At 38.2% G+C, this 22,611-nt stretch overlaps 3 protein-coding genes across 5 annotated transcripts; 1 reads left to right on the plus strand and 2 right to left on the minus strand.

Annotated features, from left to right (window-relative positions):
- Positions 1–256: 256 nt before the first annotated feature.
- LOC118816785 lies at positions 257–13,098 on the minus strand. 3 transcript variants are annotated; one of them, XM_036583394.1, is made up of 8 exons: positions 11,904–13,098; positions 11,431–11,515; positions 3,830–3,897; positions 3,316–3,630; positions 2,869–2,922; positions 1,888–1,956; positions 1,602–1,648; positions 257–1,096 (listed from the first exon to the last, which is right to left on the minus strand). In XM_036583394.1, exons 3-8 carry the CDS (start codon positions 3,876–3,878, stop codon positions 1,019–1,021), a joined length of 612 nt encoding a protein of 203 aa, XP_036439287.1. In that variant the 5' UTR covers positions 3,879–3,897; positions 11,431–11,515; positions 11,904–13,098; the 3' UTR covers positions 257–1,018. The 3 variants fall into 3 exon arrangements, with proteins under 3 accessions (XP_036439287.1, XP_036439274.1, XP_036439281.1); XM_036583381.1 differs by having other exon boundaries at positions 1,888–1,989; XM_036583388.1 differs by lacking the exons at positions 11,431–11,515; positions 11,904–13,098 and adding an exon at positions 8,010–8,573 and having other exon boundaries at positions 1,888–1,989.
- Positions 5,112–9,385, plus strand: LOC118813048 (flocculation protein FLO11). The gene is made up of 6 exons (XM_036578185.1): positions 5,112–5,302; positions 5,972–6,144; positions 6,385–6,449; positions 6,724–6,863; positions 7,520–8,334; positions 9,170–9,385. The coding sequence occupies exons 1-6, from the start codon at positions 5,251–5,253 to the stop codon at positions 9,332–9,334; spliced, it is 1,410 nt and encodes a 469-aa protein (XP_036434078.1). The 5' UTR covers positions 5,112–5,250; the 3' UTR covers positions 9,335–9,385.
- A 2,669-nt stretch (positions 13,099–15,767) lies between the features above and the next one.
- On the minus strand, positions 15,768–22,523 carry nudt17 (nudix (nucleoside diphosphate linked moiety X)-type motif 17). Its single transcript, XM_036583403.1, has 8 exons — positions 22,191–22,523; positions 21,947–22,063; positions 21,440–21,623; positions 19,515–19,540; positions 19,277–19,372; positions 17,120–17,218; positions 16,508–16,644; positions 15,768–16,090 (listed from the first exon to the last, which is right to left on the minus strand). Exons 1-8 carry the CDS (start codon positions 22,263–22,265, stop codon positions 15,919–15,921), a joined length of 906 nt encoding a protein of 301 aa, XP_036439296.1. The 5' UTR covers positions 22,266–22,523; the 3' UTR covers positions 15,768–15,918.
- Positions 22,524–22,611: the final 88 nt, after the last annotated feature.

A 22,611-nucleotide genomic window follows, 5' to 3' on the forward strand; every position in this document is an offset into this window, starting at 1 on the left:
AAAAGCCACTTGACATCCTTAGCTCTGACTTGAATTACATCATAATGAATGAAGCTGAGCTCACTTTTTTTTTCTACTGAAAGACCCATTATGATCATAAAACACATTTTCTGCCAATTTGAGGAGAGCTTATAAAAAACACCAACGCTTCACATTTATTTCTTGCAGTTACTGAATAATTTGTACATGCAAGTTTTGTGCATGTAAATTCAGGCAAAAATCCTAAATATACCCTGGAACATAAGAGGTTAATGTATTTTGATTGAAAATCTTGTCTAGTTTATAGAGTTGTATTGAATTAACTATGTTTGCATCAATCTACCTGACTGTTTTAGTGACTGTTACAACCATCCCTCAATCCCCAGTCAACCCTGCCTAACATTTGCACTCAGACCACTTTTAGCTACATTGTTTCTGAACAGAAGAAGCTGGAAAGTTTGTTTTTATTTGTAACAGAGATGTACAGGTTGTTTGTATAGAGAAATTATTAGTAATAAAAAAGCAAAAAATATAATGTGCTAGTATGTGCCCCTATCTCTTCTCTTTTTCTACTTTCACTCCAGTACAGAAGTTGTACTTTATCCACCAGTGGTCTTTTAATAGTACCTTTCATGTGTGTTCTTATGGTGCTTTCACAAATAATCCACATTTACAATCACTTGTATCCTCTTGCTTTAATTACAGGCTACAAACAACGTCAACTGGAAATGAGAACAAATGCAAAAGAGCATAAGAAGTCAGAATGTAAGTACACTGTACAGCCTTGCAATTCAAAATTAAGTAATCTACTGCCTTCTAGTGGAGAACTGGCTCACTGAGTGTACATTGACAAAGAACTCTGTTTAGGCTTCTGTAGGATGATTAAAACTAAATAAAGACTTCATTCTCAAGGTAAAATGAAATGCACATAAATGGATGTTAATAACATGGTTGCAAAATTGCAGAAGTGTGGCATGTTTATGTTCCAGACTGAGTAACATTGAGATTTTGCTAAAATGATTGTTGTATTACACAGGTCTTAGGTACAGGAATGTGTAATACCCTCCTGCCTCCTAGGTCCAAACTTAAGGGTAGCATACTGCGTCTCGCTTGAAGACTGTGGAGAATGTGAGAATTACATCAGAAACATTGAATTCTAAATTTTTGAAGACAAAATGGGAGATAAGAAGAGCCAGGGAGTGTTACTGTTTTGTTTTGTATTTTTCACTAAATACCAATAATACCCAATAACGTGTTTATCTCTTTTATGGGCATAAGATCTTGTAATTAAAAGGGGTCATATGGTTTGGCAAAAGCAATCTCAACAATTTGATTTATGGCCACAGGGAAGTGATATTTATCATCATGACATACCTGCACGTATACCAGGGATGCATAACTCCAGTGTCCAGCATAGTTTGGTGATTTATCTGCTCAAACACACCTGATTCAACTCATCCATTAATTGCCAGGTTTAGTGGATGTGTTTGAGTAAGAGAACTACTAAACTGTTCTGGACACTGGCCCACCGGTGTTGTGTGCCCCTGATATATACGACATGTGTAAATGTAACCTCCCAACTTGTAAAAACAGTTTCAGAATAGAGTATAGTGTTTACTTACTTGCTGATGTTTCCCTGTTGCATTGCTGTTCCTTTGATGAGTTATTCCTAAAGAGAAGAATGCCTTATTGTTAAAATATTACATTTACTCCTTACATGCAGTGCATGCACTCGCATTTTTAGCCCTTTCTGAGTGGTCTAAGATTAAATTACATGTCTTTAGTCTTTAGCCTGACATGTATACTTTTGTTATAATGATCCCTGATGCCAGAAGCAAGAAATATTTCTTTCTTGTATTTTTTAGTAATTGAGATGTATTTATTCTAACATATTCACAGGCAGCATACCTCTCCTCTGCCAGCTGCACACTGCTATGATGGTTAAGATGAGTAGAAGAAGGGAGACGCCTCCAAAAACTGCCAAGGGGAGTAAACACTGACATTCCTTAACTGAAATAAACAATTGAAGAGGGAAAATATGGACACTTTTACACTTTTTAAAAAGGAATTTCCTCGACTTCTACAGTTAACATGAAACTCAGCATTAGATTTAGGTCAAAAGGCTGTACCAAGGTTTTAAATTAATCTATTTTATTTTACACAGGATAGTTATAACCAGTAGGGATGGGTTATACCACATATTTTCTTTTCTATACCAACAAGGCTAGTATCCCCAAAATTATACAGGTACTTTTAAAAGTCATCTTATGTGCATAAAAAAAATACTGTAAATCGATAATGCAGATTCATCAAAAAGATTTTAATTTTTAATATCTGTTTCAGGATTACAGATCAGCGCTGTCCAAAAAAATGAATCTTCAAAATAGTATCTTTACAGGAGAAGGCAAAAAAATCACTTATAATGTAAATTCATTGATTCAAAGAGATTATATTCCAAACAATTTTGGAGCATTCTATTAGTTCATAGTATCATGAAATGTTCACACAATGTAAAGAGCAGCTGCTGTGTTCTCCACTTTCTTTCAGCATCATTTACACATTTAATTAAATAAAAAATTATAACAAAAGACTTTTTTTTTCTTTTTAATTTAAATCTGCACAGTTAGGGCACAGTCAGTGTACCCTTCAGTAAAACGTATCCTTATGCTGCAATGCAAGCACACATGATTCCTTAACAGGTCTTCATAAAATCGCCCAGAAAGGACACATACTTGAGAAGTCAAAAAAGCTTCATCCGGACAGATGTCTTATGAATTTAAAACCAGCTGAACTTCAGTTAGTACTACAAAAGTTCATTCAGTACTACTGATATTACAGGGTGTGTTTCAGCAACAACAGTTTTACTTTGCTCTAAATCCAATATAGTACCTTGTTCCGAAATCATTCTGTGGTCTTCATTCACCTTTGCTTTGTCAGTTGTGTCTAGAACGGAGATGAAAACAAATGAAAATCACATCAAAACTGGGAACCTGATGTGTACATATAAATACAGACCTCAATTCCAAAAATGTTAGTGAGGTGCAAATAAAAACAGAAAGCAGCGATTTGTAAATCACACGTATTTAAACAGTATTTGGTACAAAAACCAAAGATATTATGTTTTACCTTATCAACCTAATTGTTTGTTTTTAAACATATGCTCATTCTGAAATTGATGCATGCAACACGCTCCAAAAAATTTGGGACAGGGTTAATTGAAGACTAGGAACATTCTCACAGACTTTACTAATCACTGTTTTCTGTGTTTTTTATTAGTATTTCACATATTGAGGTTTATAGAGAGTAATTCAGCATAGATGTCTTGAGTATGTTTACCCATGACAGTCAGCTCTGTTCCATTACCCATATAATCCACCCCTAAATTCAACAGCAGACAGTAAAATGTGCCGCTATGTGAAAGACTGGCCTGGGGAATATTCAGTAGGCACTGCGTGTCTCGCTGAGCTTCATGGGTGATGGCCTTGAAGCCTCTGCTGAGGTGGGTGTAGATCCTGAGGCCACCTACTGGCTGGTAGAGTAGCCACCTGACAGAGGAGCACTGACCAAATGCATGTGATATATCGCATAATAATGTCACATTTGTACCCACATCCACAGTCACACTGGGAGACTGAAAAAGCAGACTTGCACCTATAATACACAACCACACACATATATACAGTTAAAAGTCTACATAAAAACTTTTTTTTTGTTTTGGCTGAAAAACTATAAAGATCTATATCAAATATATCTATAACAAATATTATAGGACATAAATCTAGAAAACGTATAGATCATTTATGCTAACAGATTAATACATTAATATAGAAATAGTAATAAACATCCTTACCAATGTACACAAGCTCAAAGAGATATGTCAGAAAGAGGCTGCAAAACATCTTGTCTTCTTGAGTAACCCTGTAAACGTATGGTTCAGAAGACAAACGCTGTAAAGATGCTTACACGCACATTTGCAAGCCAACAAATCTTCCCTTTTCTCTTTGTCTCTTTTGTTTTCAGGGTTCATGACCTCAATTTGAAAGCCACAAATAGGCTAAGTGCTTTCAAACTTTCCGTTAACTCTCCTAAAATACATATAGAGGTTCCATGCCGATAATTGCATAACATATGCAAAGCAGAGTTCATAAATATGTTTTTACACACACACCCACACACACACACACACACAAAGGGAGTCGATTTTTCTTTGTTTCTGATTTTGAACAATTACCTTTTTTACCATTGCAAAACAAAAAAAGCAAACCAAATATTTAGACAATGATAAATCACCCAAGATACACAACAAGGAGACAATGGAATAATACAATAAACGTAACGTCTCTACAACTAATTTGTAAAGAAACAGAACTATGTAAAGGCATAAAAGTATTTTTGATTAAAAAAAGTTGTGATAGTACTCTCTTTGATAGTTAAGATCTTCACACCGTTATGCTGTTGGAAATTAAGCCCTGGCTGGGAGGAACTGACCCCAAATACTGGACATTCACACAAGTTAAAACACTACCAGTTCAAATCTTCAAGTGAAATCATCTGAAGTCAGTATTAGAATTTCCTTGTTTGAAGCATTATTTCTTGAAGCAAGCAAAATTATCTGCCATTGGAATTAGACAGTTTCACTACATAACATTACTTAAAATAAAACCAAAACAATAATCTTCTAATGAGAATTATTAGATATATCGACTAGTTTTAAGATGATTTTACTTGTTGATATACCAGTTTTTGCAGCATTAAAAAAATTTAATCACAGTCTTTAGCCTTTGATTTTGAAACAGGAGCCCTGCTTTAAAATGAAGCTCTAAAAGTGGCTCAGAATGAAGCTCTAAAATGAATCAGTAGCGGGCACTGTAGAGCAAAATTCATCTGACGAAGAAATTGATTAAAAATGTTTGCCTAAATTCTCCTGTCTCATTCTACTCTGCCAACCTCTATGACCTCTTAATCAGTGAACACATTTTTAATTGTTGTCGACAGTTTCCTTCAGTTTGTACTGATTAGTTCTATTCTCGATCATTTCCACACAGATACATGGTCGCCTTTGCTGTAAAGAATCAGCGTAAATGTGACGCACTGATTAAGCAGTTTGGGTCCCACCCCACTGGCTGCAGTACCTGCTCAGGTGCTCTAACAATAAAGAGACTGTTCATTCCTATAGTGAGGCACTCAGGCCAAAGCACTGCTTTATTAGGACTAAACCTGACCAGAAGAGTCTACAGCCTGAAGGATTAGCACTCCACTGAGCCGTACATTATGAAGGAAAAGTCTCTGTACTGGATTATTGGGCTCCTAGTATCTTTTTCAGGTAAGATTCATACATATTTTACAATTTTACACCAATCATGGCAGTATCAAGAGGAGCACTGTTCTAATATTTCACATTTCAAATTCAGCAGGTCCAATTCTGAGATTTGATTCTTTGAGTAGTTTGAAACCACTGTTTATACAACTCTGATGTGAAACTCCTTTCAAAGCTCACACAAAAACTTGTTACAAGGAAGTTAATTGAGGTTCAGTAAAATGAGCTATTTCGCATTAACATTTTCACCGGAATATGTTTTATTTGTTTTTTTGTTGTAATTGAAGATCAAAATAATCATTTCAATTACCGTTTCAACTGTACGCTCTTAAAAGAGATAACATTTGGCTTCTAAAAGAGGTTATGTTTGCAATTTTTGGTAAAACTCAAAATGCACAACTTTTGCTTTCCGTCTGTCACCAATCATTTTGTTCCAGAAGAAGTGGAATATTGTTTGTGTTATTCTGGGTCAAATTCATATAACATGAAGACACCATATTATGCCATCTATACATTAAGTTATTTTATTATGCCATTTTTATTTGAATTTTGCACATTTCAGAATATGCACTACTGTAGTTAAAAAATAATAATAACAAGAGAAAACAAGAAAAACAGGCAAAAGTCCTTTGGCCACTGCAGACCTAATAATCTCTGAGTGTGTTGAATCTGCAGGTGTTGTTTTGCCTGGCAGTGTCACTGTAGCTCCTGACGGTGGCACGACGTCTGCACATGCCAGCTCTGCCTATATCATTGGCATCAAAATCATCAACCGGATTTTCAATGACTCACTCACGGACCAACAATCAATGCAGTACAAAATACTGAGACGGGAGGTAGAGAATGTGGTAAGATGCCTTATCCTCAAAGTACAGCCTCAGATAACACCAGGTCAAACAGTACTTGGTGACTCACGAGGCATAAGACAAAAGCTCAACTATACATGCCAACAAGTGCATATGGTAATGCTCTAACAAATATAACATGCGAAAGCACAGTGTATCAGTAGTTGTTCGCATTGGCATTTATGTGTTTATGCCTTTTAAAGCTGTACAAATACCACATTTAAGTTTTCCCTCTCTGTTCAGTTTTCCAACACTTATAGCTATACACCATCGATCCAGTATGAAGGCATTTCAGACATGACTTTCAGGTAATAATGTTTCAAACAGCATTAAAACAGAGTATTATTTCAGATTATCCTCAACACTGCAACAATGCTTAAAGTTAACATGATTGTGAGAACAGTACATAAAGGCAAATCTGGCCTGGGCTTATTTTTACAAGCCATGGCCTGGTTCCCTTTAAAGGTTCTCATCCTTTTTTCTAAGAGAAACTGCGGATACTGTTATAAGTATATGCTGCACAACATAAAAATGACACTCTCTTAGGCTTTATTAACCATGCATAATTTTATTTTTCCTCAGCAATGGATCTGTGATTGCCACTTCCACTGCACTGTTTGGCAGCAAGCAAATCAATCAGTTTATTGTGAAAAATGTCTTTGTTTCTAATTACGAACTTCATCCATCTCTGATTCTGGATCTAAACACCAGCTATACTGCAGGTAAAAGAAAACCTTCCTCCTGATAACTTCTGATCAGAATGAGTTTTTACTGCAAAAAAAAAAGAAAATGACAGTGTGTGATAGAGGTAAAATTAGACACTGATTTGAAGCAACTGTACGCCTTACCAAAAAAAAAAACATCTCAATTTCATTATGATTATAATTTCATTATTTCATTATTTTATTTCATTATTTCATTATCTGGAAAATTTTAACATTTTCCAGATTTTGTCAAACTTGTTTTACGTAATTTTACATTGCGATAACATAATCCATCGGCAGATTATTTTTCTTGTTTCAAGAACTATTGCAGATAATTTCACTGGCTGAAATTACCTGAAATATGTAAAGTTAAATTATCTTATAGTATTCTCACAACAATCTCAAAATGAGAAATATTAGGCATATTGACTAGACTTAATATGACTTCACTTGCAAAGATAACATTTTTACAGTGTAGTAACTGTCCAAATTGAATTTGATTTTAATAGGAATCTTGAAGAAATTCCTGTAGTATTACTACAAATTTGTTCCATAAGGGATTAACATTTGCATATGCATGCACATCGAGTCTGGGACTGTGTACAGTATAGATAAATTATGTATTGTACAGGTTAAATATGATTGATTCTAATCTGTATGATATGTCTTCACAGATCAAGAACCCACAGCTGCAATGCTCCCTCTGGAGCAAGAATCTAAAACAATTACACCTCACTCAGTCAGCACCTCCACCACTGTACTCACCACCGCTACACACACCACCGTGACCAGCAGCTCACCACCCACACACTCCTCTACACACTCCTTCACATATTCCACCACACACCCCTCCACACAATCCTCCACACACTCCTCCACACAATCCACCACAAATTCCTCCACACAGTCCTCCACACAAACCTCCACACAATCCTCCACACAATCCTTCACAAATTCCTCCACACACTCCTCCACACACTCCTCCACACACTCCTCCACACACACCTCCGCACACTCCTCCACAAACTCTTCTACACATGCATCAACGATCACTACCAACCATTCCAGCACAGATCCTACATCTCACACCTCTAGACCACCACAACATGTCACTTCTACAACTTCGCACTGGTCCACCAGCTTGAATAATGAGACTCACTCAACTGTACATCCAGCGAACAATTCTTCGCATCATCAGAATGAAACGTTCACTGCAACGATCAGCACCAGTGTCACGGTGAATCCCAGCAACCTCACCACAGCATCTTCCAGTCATTCAGCTGCCAATCACTCAGCCAGTCCTGGAGGAAATGTATCTGAGAAGCCTTCAGGCCCCGAAGTGCCAGGCACAGCCCAAGTGCACCATTCCACTTCCAGCTCAACCACCACGGGCTCAACAGCAGAGCAAGGCGTGCCCGGCTGGGGCGTGGCCCTGCTAGTGCTGGCGGCCATCATACTCTTCCTCCTCCTCCTCCTCTTCATACTGCTGGTGAGTCTCACATAGACTCCCAATAAAACCATTCAGAGCTGTAAAAAGAGTACACTAGTGTTGTGATGATCTCCCATGACTCTTTAGATACCATGAAGACATTACTTTGAACAGACTGTAACATACTGGAGATCCTGTTGTATTATTTCTGTACTGATTGTTTGATTTCCCATATAAAAGCCTTTTTGTACCTCAGTGTGACTGTGATGTTATTTAATGCGCTATTATTTTTTTTTCCAATTCACTGTTCTCATTTACTCTTAAAAATAAAGGTAGTGATGCCACAGAAGAACAATTTTAGCTCCCTAAAGAACCATTGAATGGGTGAATGGATGAGAAACATTTTTGTAAATGAGATGTGTGAGTGTAAATAACCTTGTTTAAAGTTTAAAGAACCCCCACATGATGTGAAGGTCCCAGGAAGAACCCTTTAATTGGAATAGAACTTTTATATCAAGCAAAGGTTCTTTATGCCTTTAAAAGATTCTGCACTCTTACATTTCCTTTTTTTAAGTACATAAAGAACTTAGTTAAGATTTGAAGAACCTCTATATAATGAAAATGTTCTATACCAATTAACCTCAAAAACTCCATGGAACCGCACACCCCGCCAGACTTGAATTCCTTACTCTTAAAACAAGCAATTTGCATTGTTTCCATGTAATTAATGAATAATAATCTATTGGATGTAATAAAAGTCACAGCATTTGAAAGGCTTGTCTTAGAAACCAAGAACCATTTAAGAACCTTTATTTTTAAGAGTGTTGGTGAAATGAACATGGCTGCTCTCTTAGCATTGTGTTGAAACGTAAATGAAGCCTACTCCTCCTCGCAGCTGCTGTGTTGGTGCTGTTGGTGGAGACGACGGGGCTTCATGAACGTGTCTGATCCGGACCCCCCAGGCTACTATAACCCTGACATTCCTATGTACTCCACACACAGCACGTTTGACTCGCACAACGGCAAGTCACCGGTGAGTAAATCTCGATCTATACCTTAGTGCCACGGCCCAGTGCTTTACAGTTTACATCAAAATGCTTTGAGAGCACTCATACCAACCTGAGCCTCTGCATTTGCTGTTTTTTTGCCATTAAAAAGTAATTTACCTGATTCAAATGGTTGCACATGAATGAATAGTGTCTTTCATTTTACTTAACTTTGGTAATAATTTTGTTAGTGTAATACACTTCATTCATGTGTACTTTTAAAAATAAAGGTGCAAAAAAGATGCCATAGAACAACCACTTTTGGTTCCCTTAATAGATGCTTCTTTGAAGAACCAATTATGTAATGAGATGTGTGAGTGTGAAGAAACTTGTTAAAGCTTAAAGAACCTCCTCAGGTTCTAAACTAAGAAGTTTTTCCTAGAACAATACATCCAAGCCAAGAACTGTTTACAAACTGTTTCTTTGTTATTAAGAGCGTGGAAGCAATGTACACATATGAATCAAGCAAATAGGCCTACCTCCCCTGCAAGAGATATGAGCAACTGAAATAAAGGTACAGTTTTTATAGGTTAAGTTGTACATGTGTTCAAGAACACACAGATAGTAACAATAGCTGTGTTTTTTGTATATGGGGAGAAAAAACATGAATTGTGGGGGTTAATGTGGAGGTAACAGTAGACCTCCTGCAAGGAATTAGCATTCCCCCATCTCCATCTCCATCCATGTAAAACATGCCAGCACAATGTTGCTCAGAAGCAGGCAAAGCTGGCTGCCATTACTGAGCAGCCCCACTTCCCTCAGACCTGTATAGGCCTCTCTTTGTGCACGGGCAGCTTTGACAGAGAAATTTGAGGCGTGGGAAACTCTACTCCTGCTCTGAGCTTCTGTTTCCCAAACCGCCCTGGAGCTGCTGTCTTATCAGACTTTACACTGCACTGTCTGCAGCTCAACCCCCAGCAGTGAAGCGAGGAATTCTGGAGTACACTCTTCAAAATAAAGGTGCCAAAAGGAATTTTATGGGACAAGACTATAAATGAAGGAGTATTTTAAAAAGGAATGATGCACTGAAAGGTTCTTTAACTAAAAGTGATTCTTCTGTGAGATCGCTCTAAAGAACCCTTTAGGTATCTTTAATTTTAAGAGTGTAATCCTGCCCTCACACACTGCTCTATGTTTCATAATGCACAAATGTGTTTGTGGACTAACTTTTTGGTCAGTTGACGCTATCACCGCCTGTAGATTAGACAGCTAATCACACAAGCTCTGAAAGGGCATAGCATTTTTTTCTGGAAACAAGCAAAATTATCTACCAATAAAATAAGACAACTTCAGCAGATAAAATCACTTAAGCAAGTAAAAGAAAATCCTGAAACAAATTACAATCTCATAATATTCTTACAACATCTCAAAATGTGAAATATATATAGCTAGGATTTAGCTGGATTGAAGATGTTTTCATTTGCATGGGCTTTTAAGGCCATGTGTCTTAAAGAATTGAATACTGGTGGAAAAAAATACCATTTATTTTATTTCACTTTTCATTAGAAAGATTTGCATGATACATATTGCATTACAATGTGTAAATGATTACACTATGGCTCTGCTTGAGGTCATTCTGGACTGTTGCTCCAGTTCCCTCACACAAAGAGGCCTTTGATGGGCTGTTAGTAAGACTGCATGCTGGTCGCATTGCAGCAAGCTCACATACAGCAGCTCATGGAAAGGAAATCCTGAGCTCTACATAAAGCCCTCATTTTCTACCCTTCTTACAGGTCAAATAAATTCATATGAAATTAACTTAGTTCTTTAATTGTACACTCATTGTACATTTAGAAGTTTCTTGTGTATTTATATATTTCAAATCTGTGGTTGTAAAGAGGGGAAGTTAGAGTAGCAATGTATTGAGGTTACTGCTTCCAGCATGTTCACACATCATCGACAAGGTTATGAAAAAATGTCTGTAATCAGATCAAACAGTTTATTGGTATTTTAACATCTTAACATCTCAATCAGCAGGACTCAGATTCCGAGAAACCTCCGAAAAACCGGACTGGGATGTACGTAGTGAACAAGTGATGCTGCAACACTTCATTACGTAAGAAATAAACCTTCAAATGAAACAATGAAAATCACATCATGATTTACTCACAGCTACTCAACTTCATTCAGGTGCTTCGTTTGACTCCCCTTCATTTGTTGTTCTTTCATCTGTCCTTCCCTGCTTTTGAATGCATCTGTAATACCAAATATCAAACAGACTGTAATACCAAACAGGAATACCTTCCTACAATATTCAGTTATTTCCAAAGGAATTTTGAAAACATGACCTGTGACTGTAAACATGACTGTAATATTCCATAAGACAGGATCAATTTGCTTTAAAATGGTTTGCCTGATTATGCTAGTGTATATATTCTGATTATATAAATAAAAGAATTGCTTCTAAATGGCTCGTGTTAGTTGTTGTTTGTTTACAGTAATATGTAATTTTAATTAAGTTTATGATGCTCTGCAGCAAAGAAAAAGAGCATGTAACATGATATATTCCTTTAAAAAGAAAATGTAATATTTTATTTAAAAAGGAATGTGTTTGGTTGAAAAATATAAATACATTTCAGTCACCTCCTTGGTTTAATTGTGCTGGACTGCAGTAAGTTTAGGGATGATAAGCTGTGTGTCCATATCACCTCAGCCCCCTGGGTCACTGTTTCTCAGGGCTATTGTACTAATAGAAAGGTGCCTTTGTGCAGATGGGACCAGCACTGAGATTCTGTTAAAGCTCAAAAGAAAAGAGAGTAAACGAGTGTAATGAATGCTGCTTCTTCTGGGATATTCTAAACAAAAGGGAGCTTTTCCTCAAATGTGTTGTTCTTGGTACAACTTATAAAAATCATACTGAGATGAATTAAGATCTAAAAACTGTGCACGCACTCTCAAACAAAGCATTGATGGTCGTCATCGATCTCCAGCCCAAAAGAAAATATACTGTTATATGTGATCAGTGTATTCCAAAATATTAAAAGAATGTAATACATTGTAATGTATGAAATGACTAATACTTTTCAATATATTATTTTTTAGAGGGTTTCTAAAAGTTACTCATACTTACACACACACACACACACACACACACACACACAAGCTCATCCAATGTTACTTCTGAAATCAAACGTGTTAATGGGGAGTTTGTCCTCACTTCGCTGCAGTAACAGCCTCTACTCATCTGGCAAGTCTTTACACTAGATGTTGGAACACTGCAGTGAGGATTTGATTGTACTCAGCCACAGTAGAATTAGTGAGGTCAGGTACTGATGTTGAATGATTTGTTCTGGATCACAAATTCCAATCCAACTCATTTCAAATGTATTAGATGGAGCTCCATCAATCCAGATAGCACAGTTCCATCACTGCTCCACAGAATATTGCTGGGGGTCTTCATATCCCTCTAGCTGACGCTTGGCATTTGGCATGGTGTCCTTATGTTCGGTTGCTCCTCAGCTTCCCATTCCATTAGCAATGCTTTTCTATAAATATTATAAAAGCTGTGTAATGGGTGCATCTTAAAGTCGCTGAATTTTTATGTACAAGGGATGTCTGGATACTTTTGAACATACAGTGTACTGTTTTTTTTTGTACAGGACATACTAATATACTAGGGAGTGGACTGAAATAGGACCAAAAATCATATACATGTGCAGTAATGTACATACAAGTCCCAGACCAGTCCCAGTCCCTTCATTTATATAATTTCCAGTTAAAACACCAATTAAGTTATTTATTTTAGGAGATATTTCTAACAAGATAAATATGAGGAACTCCTAACAACTGTGCAAGGCCTGGTAGACCACCAAGACCGTCACTATCAGATAAACAGTACGTACAGCTTTCACCTTTGAGAGAGAGGAGAAAATCAAGCTCCACTCTTTCTTCAATCTGAAAAAATCCACAGGTGTTTCTGTCCATCCTTCCACTGTGAGAAGACAACTCAACACTACGAGTCTGAAAGGATGCATAGCTGTTAAGAAGCCATTACTGAGACAAAGAAAAAGGAGCTGTTATTCTAAAAAAAAAAAAATGGACTATTCACCCCAGAGTCCAGATCTCAACATCACTGAATGTGCTGGGGATTACTTGGAATGTAAGAAGCAGAAAATGTAACTTGGACAGATCCTTGGAGAATCCCTGCAATTTCTTTGAAAAACTGAAAGCAAGCTTCCCAAAAAGAATGGAAAATGTAATTAAATCAAAGTGTGGACTAAATGCTGAAAAAATGATATTATATTTAGTTGTAGAGAATGATGGATAATTGTTAAACATCTGTTAAATACACGTTTTTTCTGATGCTGAAAAATGAATAACTTACACTTAACAAGTTTTTAACAAAAATTACATAAATAAAGGGTGGCCTCTGGGTTTTACACAATACTGTATTTTGTTATATGCATCAGAATATTTCAAAATATAAATAGAATATACTGCTATATATTTTCAATGTGTTATTTACCTGATACCTGAAAGTCACTAATGTACTAGACCTTAGCCTGAAATAGAAGTGAAAATGAAATGTATTATTTTATGTTATCTGTCTATTCCAGACTGAAATTGAACATTTGTAATACATTTTCAATATATTGCTTTTTTTGTGTATGACATCTCAAACTAATAGTAGGCACTCATATAGTAGAGGGTAGATTGAAACAGTATCAGATTTGAACTACAACAACAAAGTAACTGAATCTGTCTCATGTTTTCTGTACAAGCTTCATCTTGTGATTAATCTGCATCTCTATCCACACCTTGTTCCACCCAAGCATGTCCAGACCAGGTGGGGCTGAGACTGATAAGTATTAAAGTACATCCAAATGATTGAGCACAGTTTGGTTGTATGCTCTTAAAGGAATCTAAAACCTTTAGGCATTACTCACTGGCTGCACCCACTGTGGGGTCACATCAGGCACATGTGACAAGTAAAATGTGAAGATATCTGCTTACATCTGCATTACTGATGCTGCCTGTAATGTCTATGAAATTGAGAAAACCCAGAACATCTTCCTTGGACTTGTGTGGCATAAGAAGGTGCAGTCAGGCCTTGACGGATTGATAAAAAGTTAAAAAATGGCTTAAAACTTAATAACAATGCAGTCTAGGCTCTCTTCCTGGAACTTTGAGCAAAATAAAGAAATAAATCAGATCACAGTAGATCAAATTATACTTGAGAGCATAAAAACGGAATGGCAAATTTCAATACCAAGTACGAACTTTACATACTTCAGAAAATGTGTATTTTGTTCATTGCAGCTATATTTTTGTATTTATTTGCATTAATTGTTTACTACTTGCAAATATTTCTATTTATATATGCTCCAATCCCACCAATACAAATTCCTAGTGCATGCACGTGTACTTGGCCAATGAAGTAACTCTGATTCTGTATTTGAAAAGAAAATGACACGTGTGTGCATACATCAGGCATATGTGCTTATCAGTGATGGATAGTTTAACAATGTATACTTTCAGACTTCACCACTGACACTTTTCTGAAGAAAAAACAGCCAGTACATGTGTTTACAACTGCTTTGAAAGCACAGAGAAAGAGTGAAATTCAGTATCAATAAAGAGGCCACAGGAAGGATGTCCTCCTCTGCTGCTCAATAAAGGAAACAAAACACATTATGATACACCCTTTCTTTGAGTTTGCTTTAAGACTTAGGGTTCACAAAAGATCTGCTGACCAGGATGTACAGACATACAACAGCGTTAGCACTTTCATGTTCACATGTGTTCTTTATCACAGTTGTGCTACATTTTTCTCTTCAATAAATGGTCAGTATGCTGAAGGCCATAAAATTGATAATCAATATAATCACTGATTAAGATTTCATGAAACAGCTTAGGCCTTTCAGTTCATAAGCACCACAGGCAAGCAGTTTAGCTGTGACCCAAATAGCACATATAAGCATAGGAGTGGTCATAGTCCTTATAAGACAAATCAGTCAGCACAACCTATGTGCCACTGTTATCATTATATGTAAGCACACTTTCTGTTTTACAGTGTATGTTTTGAACAAATGGGAAAGAAACAGATAATGGTTGCGCTTTATATACATATGTTTCATTACCTTGTTGAATAAGGTTTGGTTGATTTCTGTAGAAGAAGGATAAAACGTGAATATTAAAGCAGTAGTCACAAAAATTAATCTGAATTCCTACATTACATGTAAATATGTTTTTACTCTGACAATTAAAAAGCAATCTGCCTGTCATGTTCACACTGGCTATTAATTTCAGATGTCACTTTAAAGGGGACATAGTCTTTACTGCCCCCTTGTGGCTCATAGTAGCAATACTAAATTCTTACAGACCGGTGAAAAATTACAGCGATCAAAAAAAAAACAAACAAACATAAATGTCTCACCTAACAACTAATTTTAAGATCCTGACAGATCTTTAAGGTGACACTTCAGAAAAACAAAATCATTTAAAACAACAATGATTCACTGAAGGTAACAGCCAGGTATGATAACTTGGATGCAGAAAGATTAACAGGACAACAAGCCAATGGCACAGTGATCCTAAAGGCCTTGCTTCATTGGTTCCACAGATGAGGGCTGACAGAAAGAGGAAGAGTCTGCTGGTTTTAGGTCTTCTCACAGTGAGCTTCTAGGATCTTCAGCCAGAGCTCTAAAGCGAACTTTGTTCCGGTACTAACCCGCTCCACATCCTCACCCTGCGCTGTGGCTCGGTTACAGAACACTAACACCGGCACCATGGACTCAGAAAGCTCACCTACTGGAGACACCTCCATCACACTACAAAACCAAACAGCAGCATGGAGGACATTAAAAGCACAGCAATTTTTCAATTATATTTAATTTAAATGACCATGCAATACTTTGGGCAACACAGTTGATTTAAAATGTGCTTTATAGATACGTTTTATTTGACTTGCATGAACAAGAAAAAGGGATTGACTGAGTGACAGCTTTTCTTAAATTACTTTATGTAATGCCTTTGCCTTATGTCTTCTGTGGGAAAAAAAGGACGTAGAGAGAATGTAGATAGCACCACAGCACGTCACCACCATGTGAAAAACTTTTAACTCCTATTTGTTTTTTATTATTTGGAACAAAATCTGGTTACATTAACATTCACTTTTTCAATCCATCTTTGAGATACACAACAATATTACATGACACCACAGATGAAAAGTAAAAAAATGAAAGTACCTGACATACTGAGGCAGATCAGCAGGTAAATGAACAGAATTCTCCTCTCCATCCACAGCAGATATAATGGCCTTGACCAGACCTACATCAGCCCAGACACATCCACTTACCTCCCCAGGCTCTGGCCTCAGACAGGACTATGTAAGAACAAAGCAGCGTTTATAAAACTGGCTTCAAATAGATGTATGTTTACAGATAATAAAGATATGCACAGATGACGGAATTTGACACCATTTTCTCCATTACTTTCCAGATTACTCTTTAGTACACAGACCATAACAGAATGTTACAGAATGGAATACCTTGTTGCAGTTCTATAATCCAACTGGCTTTAAAATACTTGATATTCAGACATATGACTGGAATAATGTATTAATGAACCAAGTTACTATTAAAAAAAACTCACTGTTCATGCAATAATCTTTAATCGTTATGTTGTTTGGCAACCATAGTATTCTCTTATGGGGCTAAACTGCTTTGCAGAAAAACTGAATACTGCTATACACTGCTTTTTAAACACTGTTGTATTTCATCATACTGTAAGCTTAATGCTTTATTGCCTATTCACATCTTACTGTTATATGTTACATATATCACTAATGCTGGCATTACCTGTAGCTGCAAGTCTGTGAGGCGACTAGACAGCAGCATGTACGTGACTATGTGATGCCTCTGGGGTAGTCCTCGGGACAGCATGGGTGGATACACAGACTGCAGCAGAGACAAGACGTTAATATGAACATAAGCAAATGTTTTTCTTTTAACACAAGACATGCCTTGACACTTTGCTGACAACTTAGGATATATTAACATCCCTCCATTCGCTGAACTTCCTGCCTTTGATAGATACTTGGATCACCCCAAGAACTCAATGACTCCAGCAGGACTATCCTTTGCCTTTAACTTCTCCCGTTCTCCGAGACACATTGGCAGGGTTGGTGGCACAGGTTTGCTTTTGTCTAGAAAGTGGCATTTCACTCCATTCTCATTTTCTCATCTTTCACTCCACTCTCGTTTTCTCATCTTTCACTCCACTCTCGTTTTCTCATCTTTAGTCTTTTGAGTACCAGACTGTTACTGTATCTTTCCCTACTAAACTTCCTATCATTGTCATTTATTGCCCTCCTTGCCCTTTTGGCAACTTCATAGACGAGTTAGACATTCTTCCGAGTCTCTTCCCCATCAATTCATTCTCTTCTTCAACCTTCCATCGAAAAAGCTGCAGTCATCCTGCCTCTTACCACTGCTATCATCCTTTGATCTCACCCTCAACCAGTCTTTATAGATACACAGAGCAGTGTTCTGGACCTGGCACTTTTGATCTTTCTCTGGAGCGGCGCTCTTACCAGGCAACATGGAATAGGTCCACATCTACCCCATGCAGGCTCTCCACTGGTGTCGGTGCTGGGTCTTCTTCTCTTTTCACTCTACACTCATTCTCTTGGTGAAAATTTTCTCATGGTTTCTCTTACCACTGCTATGCAGATGACTTCCAACTAATGCTTTCTTTCCCACCTTCTGTAACTCAGGTTGTCGCATCTCTGTATGTCTGACTCACATCTCTTTATGGACAGCAGCTCACCACCTGAAGCTCAATCCTAGTAAGACTGAGATGCTATTCATCCCTTCACCTACATGATCTTGCCATCTCATTCAAAAACTCCTTGGTCGTTCCATCTGAAGATACAAGAAGTCTTGGTGTGATTAAGGATGACCAATTATCATTCTCAGCTAATTTTGCAAACCTGACCTGGTAATGCAGGTTTCTCCTGTAGAACATCCAGAGAATTCAACGCTTTCTCTCTCGGGAGGCCCCCCACGTGCTTGTTCAGTCTCTTGGCATCTCAAAGCTTGGCTACTGCAACTCGCTCCTGGCTGGTCTTCACATGCGGGCTATCAAGCCTTTAACACTGATCCAGAATGCAGAAGAATGGCTCATCCTCAATTTTCCTTAGTTCACTCATGTCACTCCACTTCATTCCCTGCATTCCCTGGCTTCCTGTAGCTGCCCACACCAGATGTAAAACCCTGATGCTTGCCTATAAAGCCCCTCCCTACCTTATGGCAATGGTCAACTTAATCTGTATCTTGAGCCCTTAAAGCTTTGGTGGCTTGGCTTGACCTACCATCCTTCAAGACGGATGGAAGACAAGCATCAAGACTCTGCTCTGTCCTGGCACCCAGGTGGTGGAACGGACTTCCACTGGCTGTCTGAACAGCTGATTCTCTCACAGTCTTCAAACGCAAACTGAAAGCACTTAAGCGAGCATTAATATAAGTACTTGAAAATGAAATTTACTGTATTGCACTTATGCTGTGTTTAACTCTGTACCTTTCTTTCTAGGTATCAGCAATGGCTTTTGTGTCTGGCAGTATGTGAGCTCAAGGGTAGTTTGGAACCTATTTGTACTGGTGGGGAAACATTCTCTGAGTGGACAGCAAAGCACTTTTGTGAGTCAGATAAGAGCATCTGCTAAATGCAAATGTAAATGTATGATCATCTGGATGACCGTTAAACAAGAACTCAGGATTAAAAAAGCAAAAATGTGAACTAAACCCAGCACACTGAGCTGAGATACTGTGGTTATAATGACCCCTGAACCACACTTTCAGCAATTTCATCAGTGTTTCAAGGGATTTTTTTTTTTTTACCAAAGCTGTGCAATAGTCTTTTAGCTTCATGTGATTACACAACAAATCTGTAGCAGCTTGACAGATTTTGGCCTCATGTGTCTGAACTTTAGCACCCAATCAGCAATATTAGCTCACCTCCCAGAGGCCCAGGAGTCGAGTAGAGGAGATGTCTTCAGGATTGAGTTTGAGCCCAGTCTCCTCCCTCAGCTCCCTCAGGCCTGCGTCCAGCAGCTAACACAGCAGGAGCAAAGAAAATGAGGCCATTGCTAAGTGAGTGAAGATTCCCATTAAAATAAAGGCTGTTCAAAGAAATTTGTGACAATGTGCAACAAAAGGTTTCTGCATGTATAGGTGTAGGTAGATAAAACCATACCTTTTCATCCATTTCCACATGACCACCTGCAGAAAATGAGAACCACCATTAGTTTGTGCTACGTGTTAGCACTACTCAATCTTGACCCATTTATCTTTATTAGCTGAAACTCAGTTAAAAGCTACAGAGGTTCATATGGATCTTAAAAGAATTAGTCATGATCTAGGGCCCACTCTATTGACAATGTAATTGAACTCCTTATGACATGATCAGCAATAATGACCATATAATTGAAATAGGATCAGCAGTGAATTTTTAGTCCACAGTTTTCCCCATACAGGATAGGTTTATGTCATAGTTTGAGCCATATGGCTTTAATCTTTAGTTCATAGTTACTAAAGAAGACATGATACCAATATTGTAACCTTAATAAAACTTAAACATTACTGATACACTATAGGGCCAAATGTATGTGGAAACCTGACTATCACATCTGTATGAGCTTGCTGGACATCCCATTCCAAAATCATGGACATTAGTATGCAGCTATAAAAGCCTCCACTCTTCGGGGCAGGCTTCCCACAAGATTTTGGAATGTGTCTGTAGGCATTTGTGCCCATTCAGTCAAGAGAGCACTTGTGAGGTCAGGCACTGATGCAGAATGAGAAGGCCTGGCTTGCAATCAACGTTCCAATTAATCCCAAAGGTGTCTGAGGTCAGGGCTCTGGAAATTCCTCCATACCAAACTCGTCAAACCATGTAGTTGTGAAACTGCTGCTACAAAGTTTGCTGTAGCATTAACATTACCCTTCACTGGAACTTAAGGGCCACACCCAAACCCTGAAAAACCAGCCGCAGACCATTATCCCTCCTCCACTGAACTTCACTGTTGGCACTAAGCATTCCGGAAAGTAGCATTCCCCTGGCATCCGTCAAGTCCAGATTTGTCCATCAGACTGCTAGATAGTGAAGTGCGATTCAAAATGTTTCCACTGCTCCAGAGTCCAGTAGTCAGCATGTTTTACACTACTCCAGCTGGCGCATGGCAATGCGCATAGTAATCTTAGGCTCAAAGGCTTGTGTGCAGCTGCTCGGCCATGTAAAACCATTTCAGTAAGTTCCCGACACACTGTTTTTGTGCTGATGTTGCCTCCAAAGGCAGTTTGGAACTCTGTAGTGAGTCATGCAACACTGGATAGGTGATTTTTATGCCTTTTGTGCTTCAGCAGTCAGCAGCCCTGCTCTGTGAGTTTGTATGTTCTATCACTACTTGTCTAGATGTTTCTATTTTACAATAATAGTACTTACAGTCGACCAGGGCAGATCTAGCAAGGCAGAAATTTGACAAACTGAAGGCATCCTATGACAATGCCATGTTTAAAGTCACTGAGCTCTTCAATACGACCTATTCTTCAGCCAATATTTTTCTATGGAGATTGCAAGGCCATGTGCTTAATTTTACACAGCTTTTAGCAACGAGTGTGGCTGAAGCACCTGAACTCGAAATTAGGACGTGTGTACACATATTTTTGGCCATATAGTGCAAGATCCTGTATTCTTAGTTAAAAAAAAACTACTAAGCTTTAAAATGAACTAGTTTTAATTGAAGCACATCACAAGATGAGCATCTAAAATTAAGTCATGATGCTCAAACTGATCTACATCCTCACAGGACGAAATTTGCAGCTAACAACATCACACAGCATGAATGTGTGCTTTTTCAAGACATTTTAGGACTGGATCGGATTCATTCTTTTGTTTCTCTCCGGTATCCTAACCTGCATTTTCTGCTGCTATGAATAAAATATCAATCCATGATTGCCGCCATCTCTATAGTTTATCCCATACGACTTATAAATTCTGATCTTGAACAAAATGAGCCCGTTATTCGAGGCTCCTCCTTAAAGCCACCGTTAAAAGATGAGCATGGGTTTCCGGCTGCTACATCAGAAGACGGAAGACACTTTCTGCAGCACCACACTCACCAGGCGGGACCCAGACATTGGGGAAAATCCTGAGAGTTGCAGCCCGCCTGGTCAGCAACAGCCTCTGATTGGCCGTCTCCAGCAGGACGGCCACGCCCACATCCACCCCACGGTTCAGTGTATCTGGAGGTAGGGAGGCTGCCTCTGAGTGAGAGAGGAATTTGATTGGGCAGAACGGCGCCCTCTACAGGCAGAAAGTAAGTTTAACCCACAAACAACACACAAGATCTACATCAGGATTCCTCAGTTCGTTTTCTCTGCACGTTTTAGAGTTTCCTCTGCTCCCAGCTAGCCTAATTCACTTCATCTGCTAATTAACAAGCCTTTCCAGAGTTTAGGTATTAGAGCAGGGAAAGCACTAAAACCAAGAACCGCTGCTTTACATGATTACACTGCAATATCCGACAAATGGAAACCACAAACATCTTAATAGATTCACAGTTTAATGTTAAGGAAGGTTTGCTTATACAGTGATGCTGGTCATACTGATGTGTGTTGAAATCTAACCTTCAGGGGAACGCCCCCTTCCTGACTCCCCTCACAAAGAACAAATCGATTATTCTCGAGGGAGCAATTCACAGTGGCTTGGTCGTCAACACTTCCTGTAAAGTGCCCAGTAATGCTCTAGAAACAAACGGAAAAAAAATCGCAGTGATCATAAAATTACAGTTAAAAACACAAACAAACAAACACACACCCTCCCCATCATGTCTGACACACTGGCGGCAGCTCTTACTCTTACACAACCAACCTGAACAAACCGGGCACACTGCGGGGCTGCGTTATCCTTCGACAAGTGAACAAGGATTTTTCGTACCTTCTCCATTGTTAACAATTATTCAAAAACATTTACCACAAGCTTATGTAGCCGGAAAATAGCGAGCGAGCTATCTCTGTGGCCAAAAAACGCAACGTTAGGCAGATAATTGGAAAAAAAGACAGCAAACCGAAGGAACAGACTTATCTTATCCCCTATAAAACACAGGCATTATATTAGAAAATCTTTACAAAATGAACTGACACTCCTGCTGTAGAAACTTCTCCAACTCAAACCCAAATCCAGCCCTCAGCAGAGACGCTCTCCTAAAAATGGCTGCTGTTATTTCATAATAAAAGTCGCAGGTCAGACAAATAAAAAACTACCTATCTACAGCAATGTGGATTGCATATAT

Source organism: Colossoma macropomum, unplaced genomic scaffold (genome assembly GCF_904425465.1).
Source record: "Colossoma macropomum unplaced genomic scaffold, Colossoma_macropomum, whole genome shotgun sequence".
Classification (NCBI taxonomy): Eukaryota; Metazoa; Chordata; class Actinopteri; order Characiformes; family Serrasalmidae; genus Colossoma; species Colossoma macropomum.

Coding starts and splice junctions, on each gene's coding strand:
- nudt17 (XM_036583403.1), bottom strand. CDS start 22,265: ATGGAGAAGGTACGAAAAATCCTTGTTCACTTGTCGAAGGATAACGCA. Junction 17,219..19,276: donor GACTCCTGGGCCTCTGGGAG/GTGAGCTAATAT, acceptor TCTCTGCTGCAG/TCTGTGTATCCACCCATGCT. Junction 16,645..17,119: donor TCACAGACTTGCAGCTACAG/GTAATGCCAGCA, acceptor GTTCTTACATAG/TCCTGTCTGAGGCCAGAGCC.
- LOC118813048 (XM_036578185.1), top strand. CDS start 5,251: ATGAAGGAAAAGTCTCTGTACTGGATTATTGGGCTCCTAGTATCTTTT. Junction 5,303..5,971: donor GCTCCTAGTATCTTTTTCAG/GTAAGATTCATA, acceptor TTGAATCTGCAG/GTGTTGTTTTGCCTGGCAGT. Junction 8,335..9,169: donor TCCTCCTCTTCATACTGCTG/GTGAGTCTCACA, acceptor TCCTCCTCGCAG/CTGCTGTGTTGGTGCTGTTG.
- LOC118816785 (XM_036583381.1), bottom strand. CDS start 3,878: ATGTTTTGCAGCCTCTTTCTGACATATCTCTTTGAGCTTGTGTACATT. Junction 2,923..3,315: donor AACAGAGCTGACTGTCATGG/GTAAACATACTC, acceptor TCTCCGTTCTAG/ACACAACTGACAAAGCAAAG. Junction 1,649..1,887: donor GTGCAGCTGGCAGAGGAGAG/GTATGCTGCCTG, acceptor TCTTCTCTTTAG/GAATAACTCATCAAAGGAAC.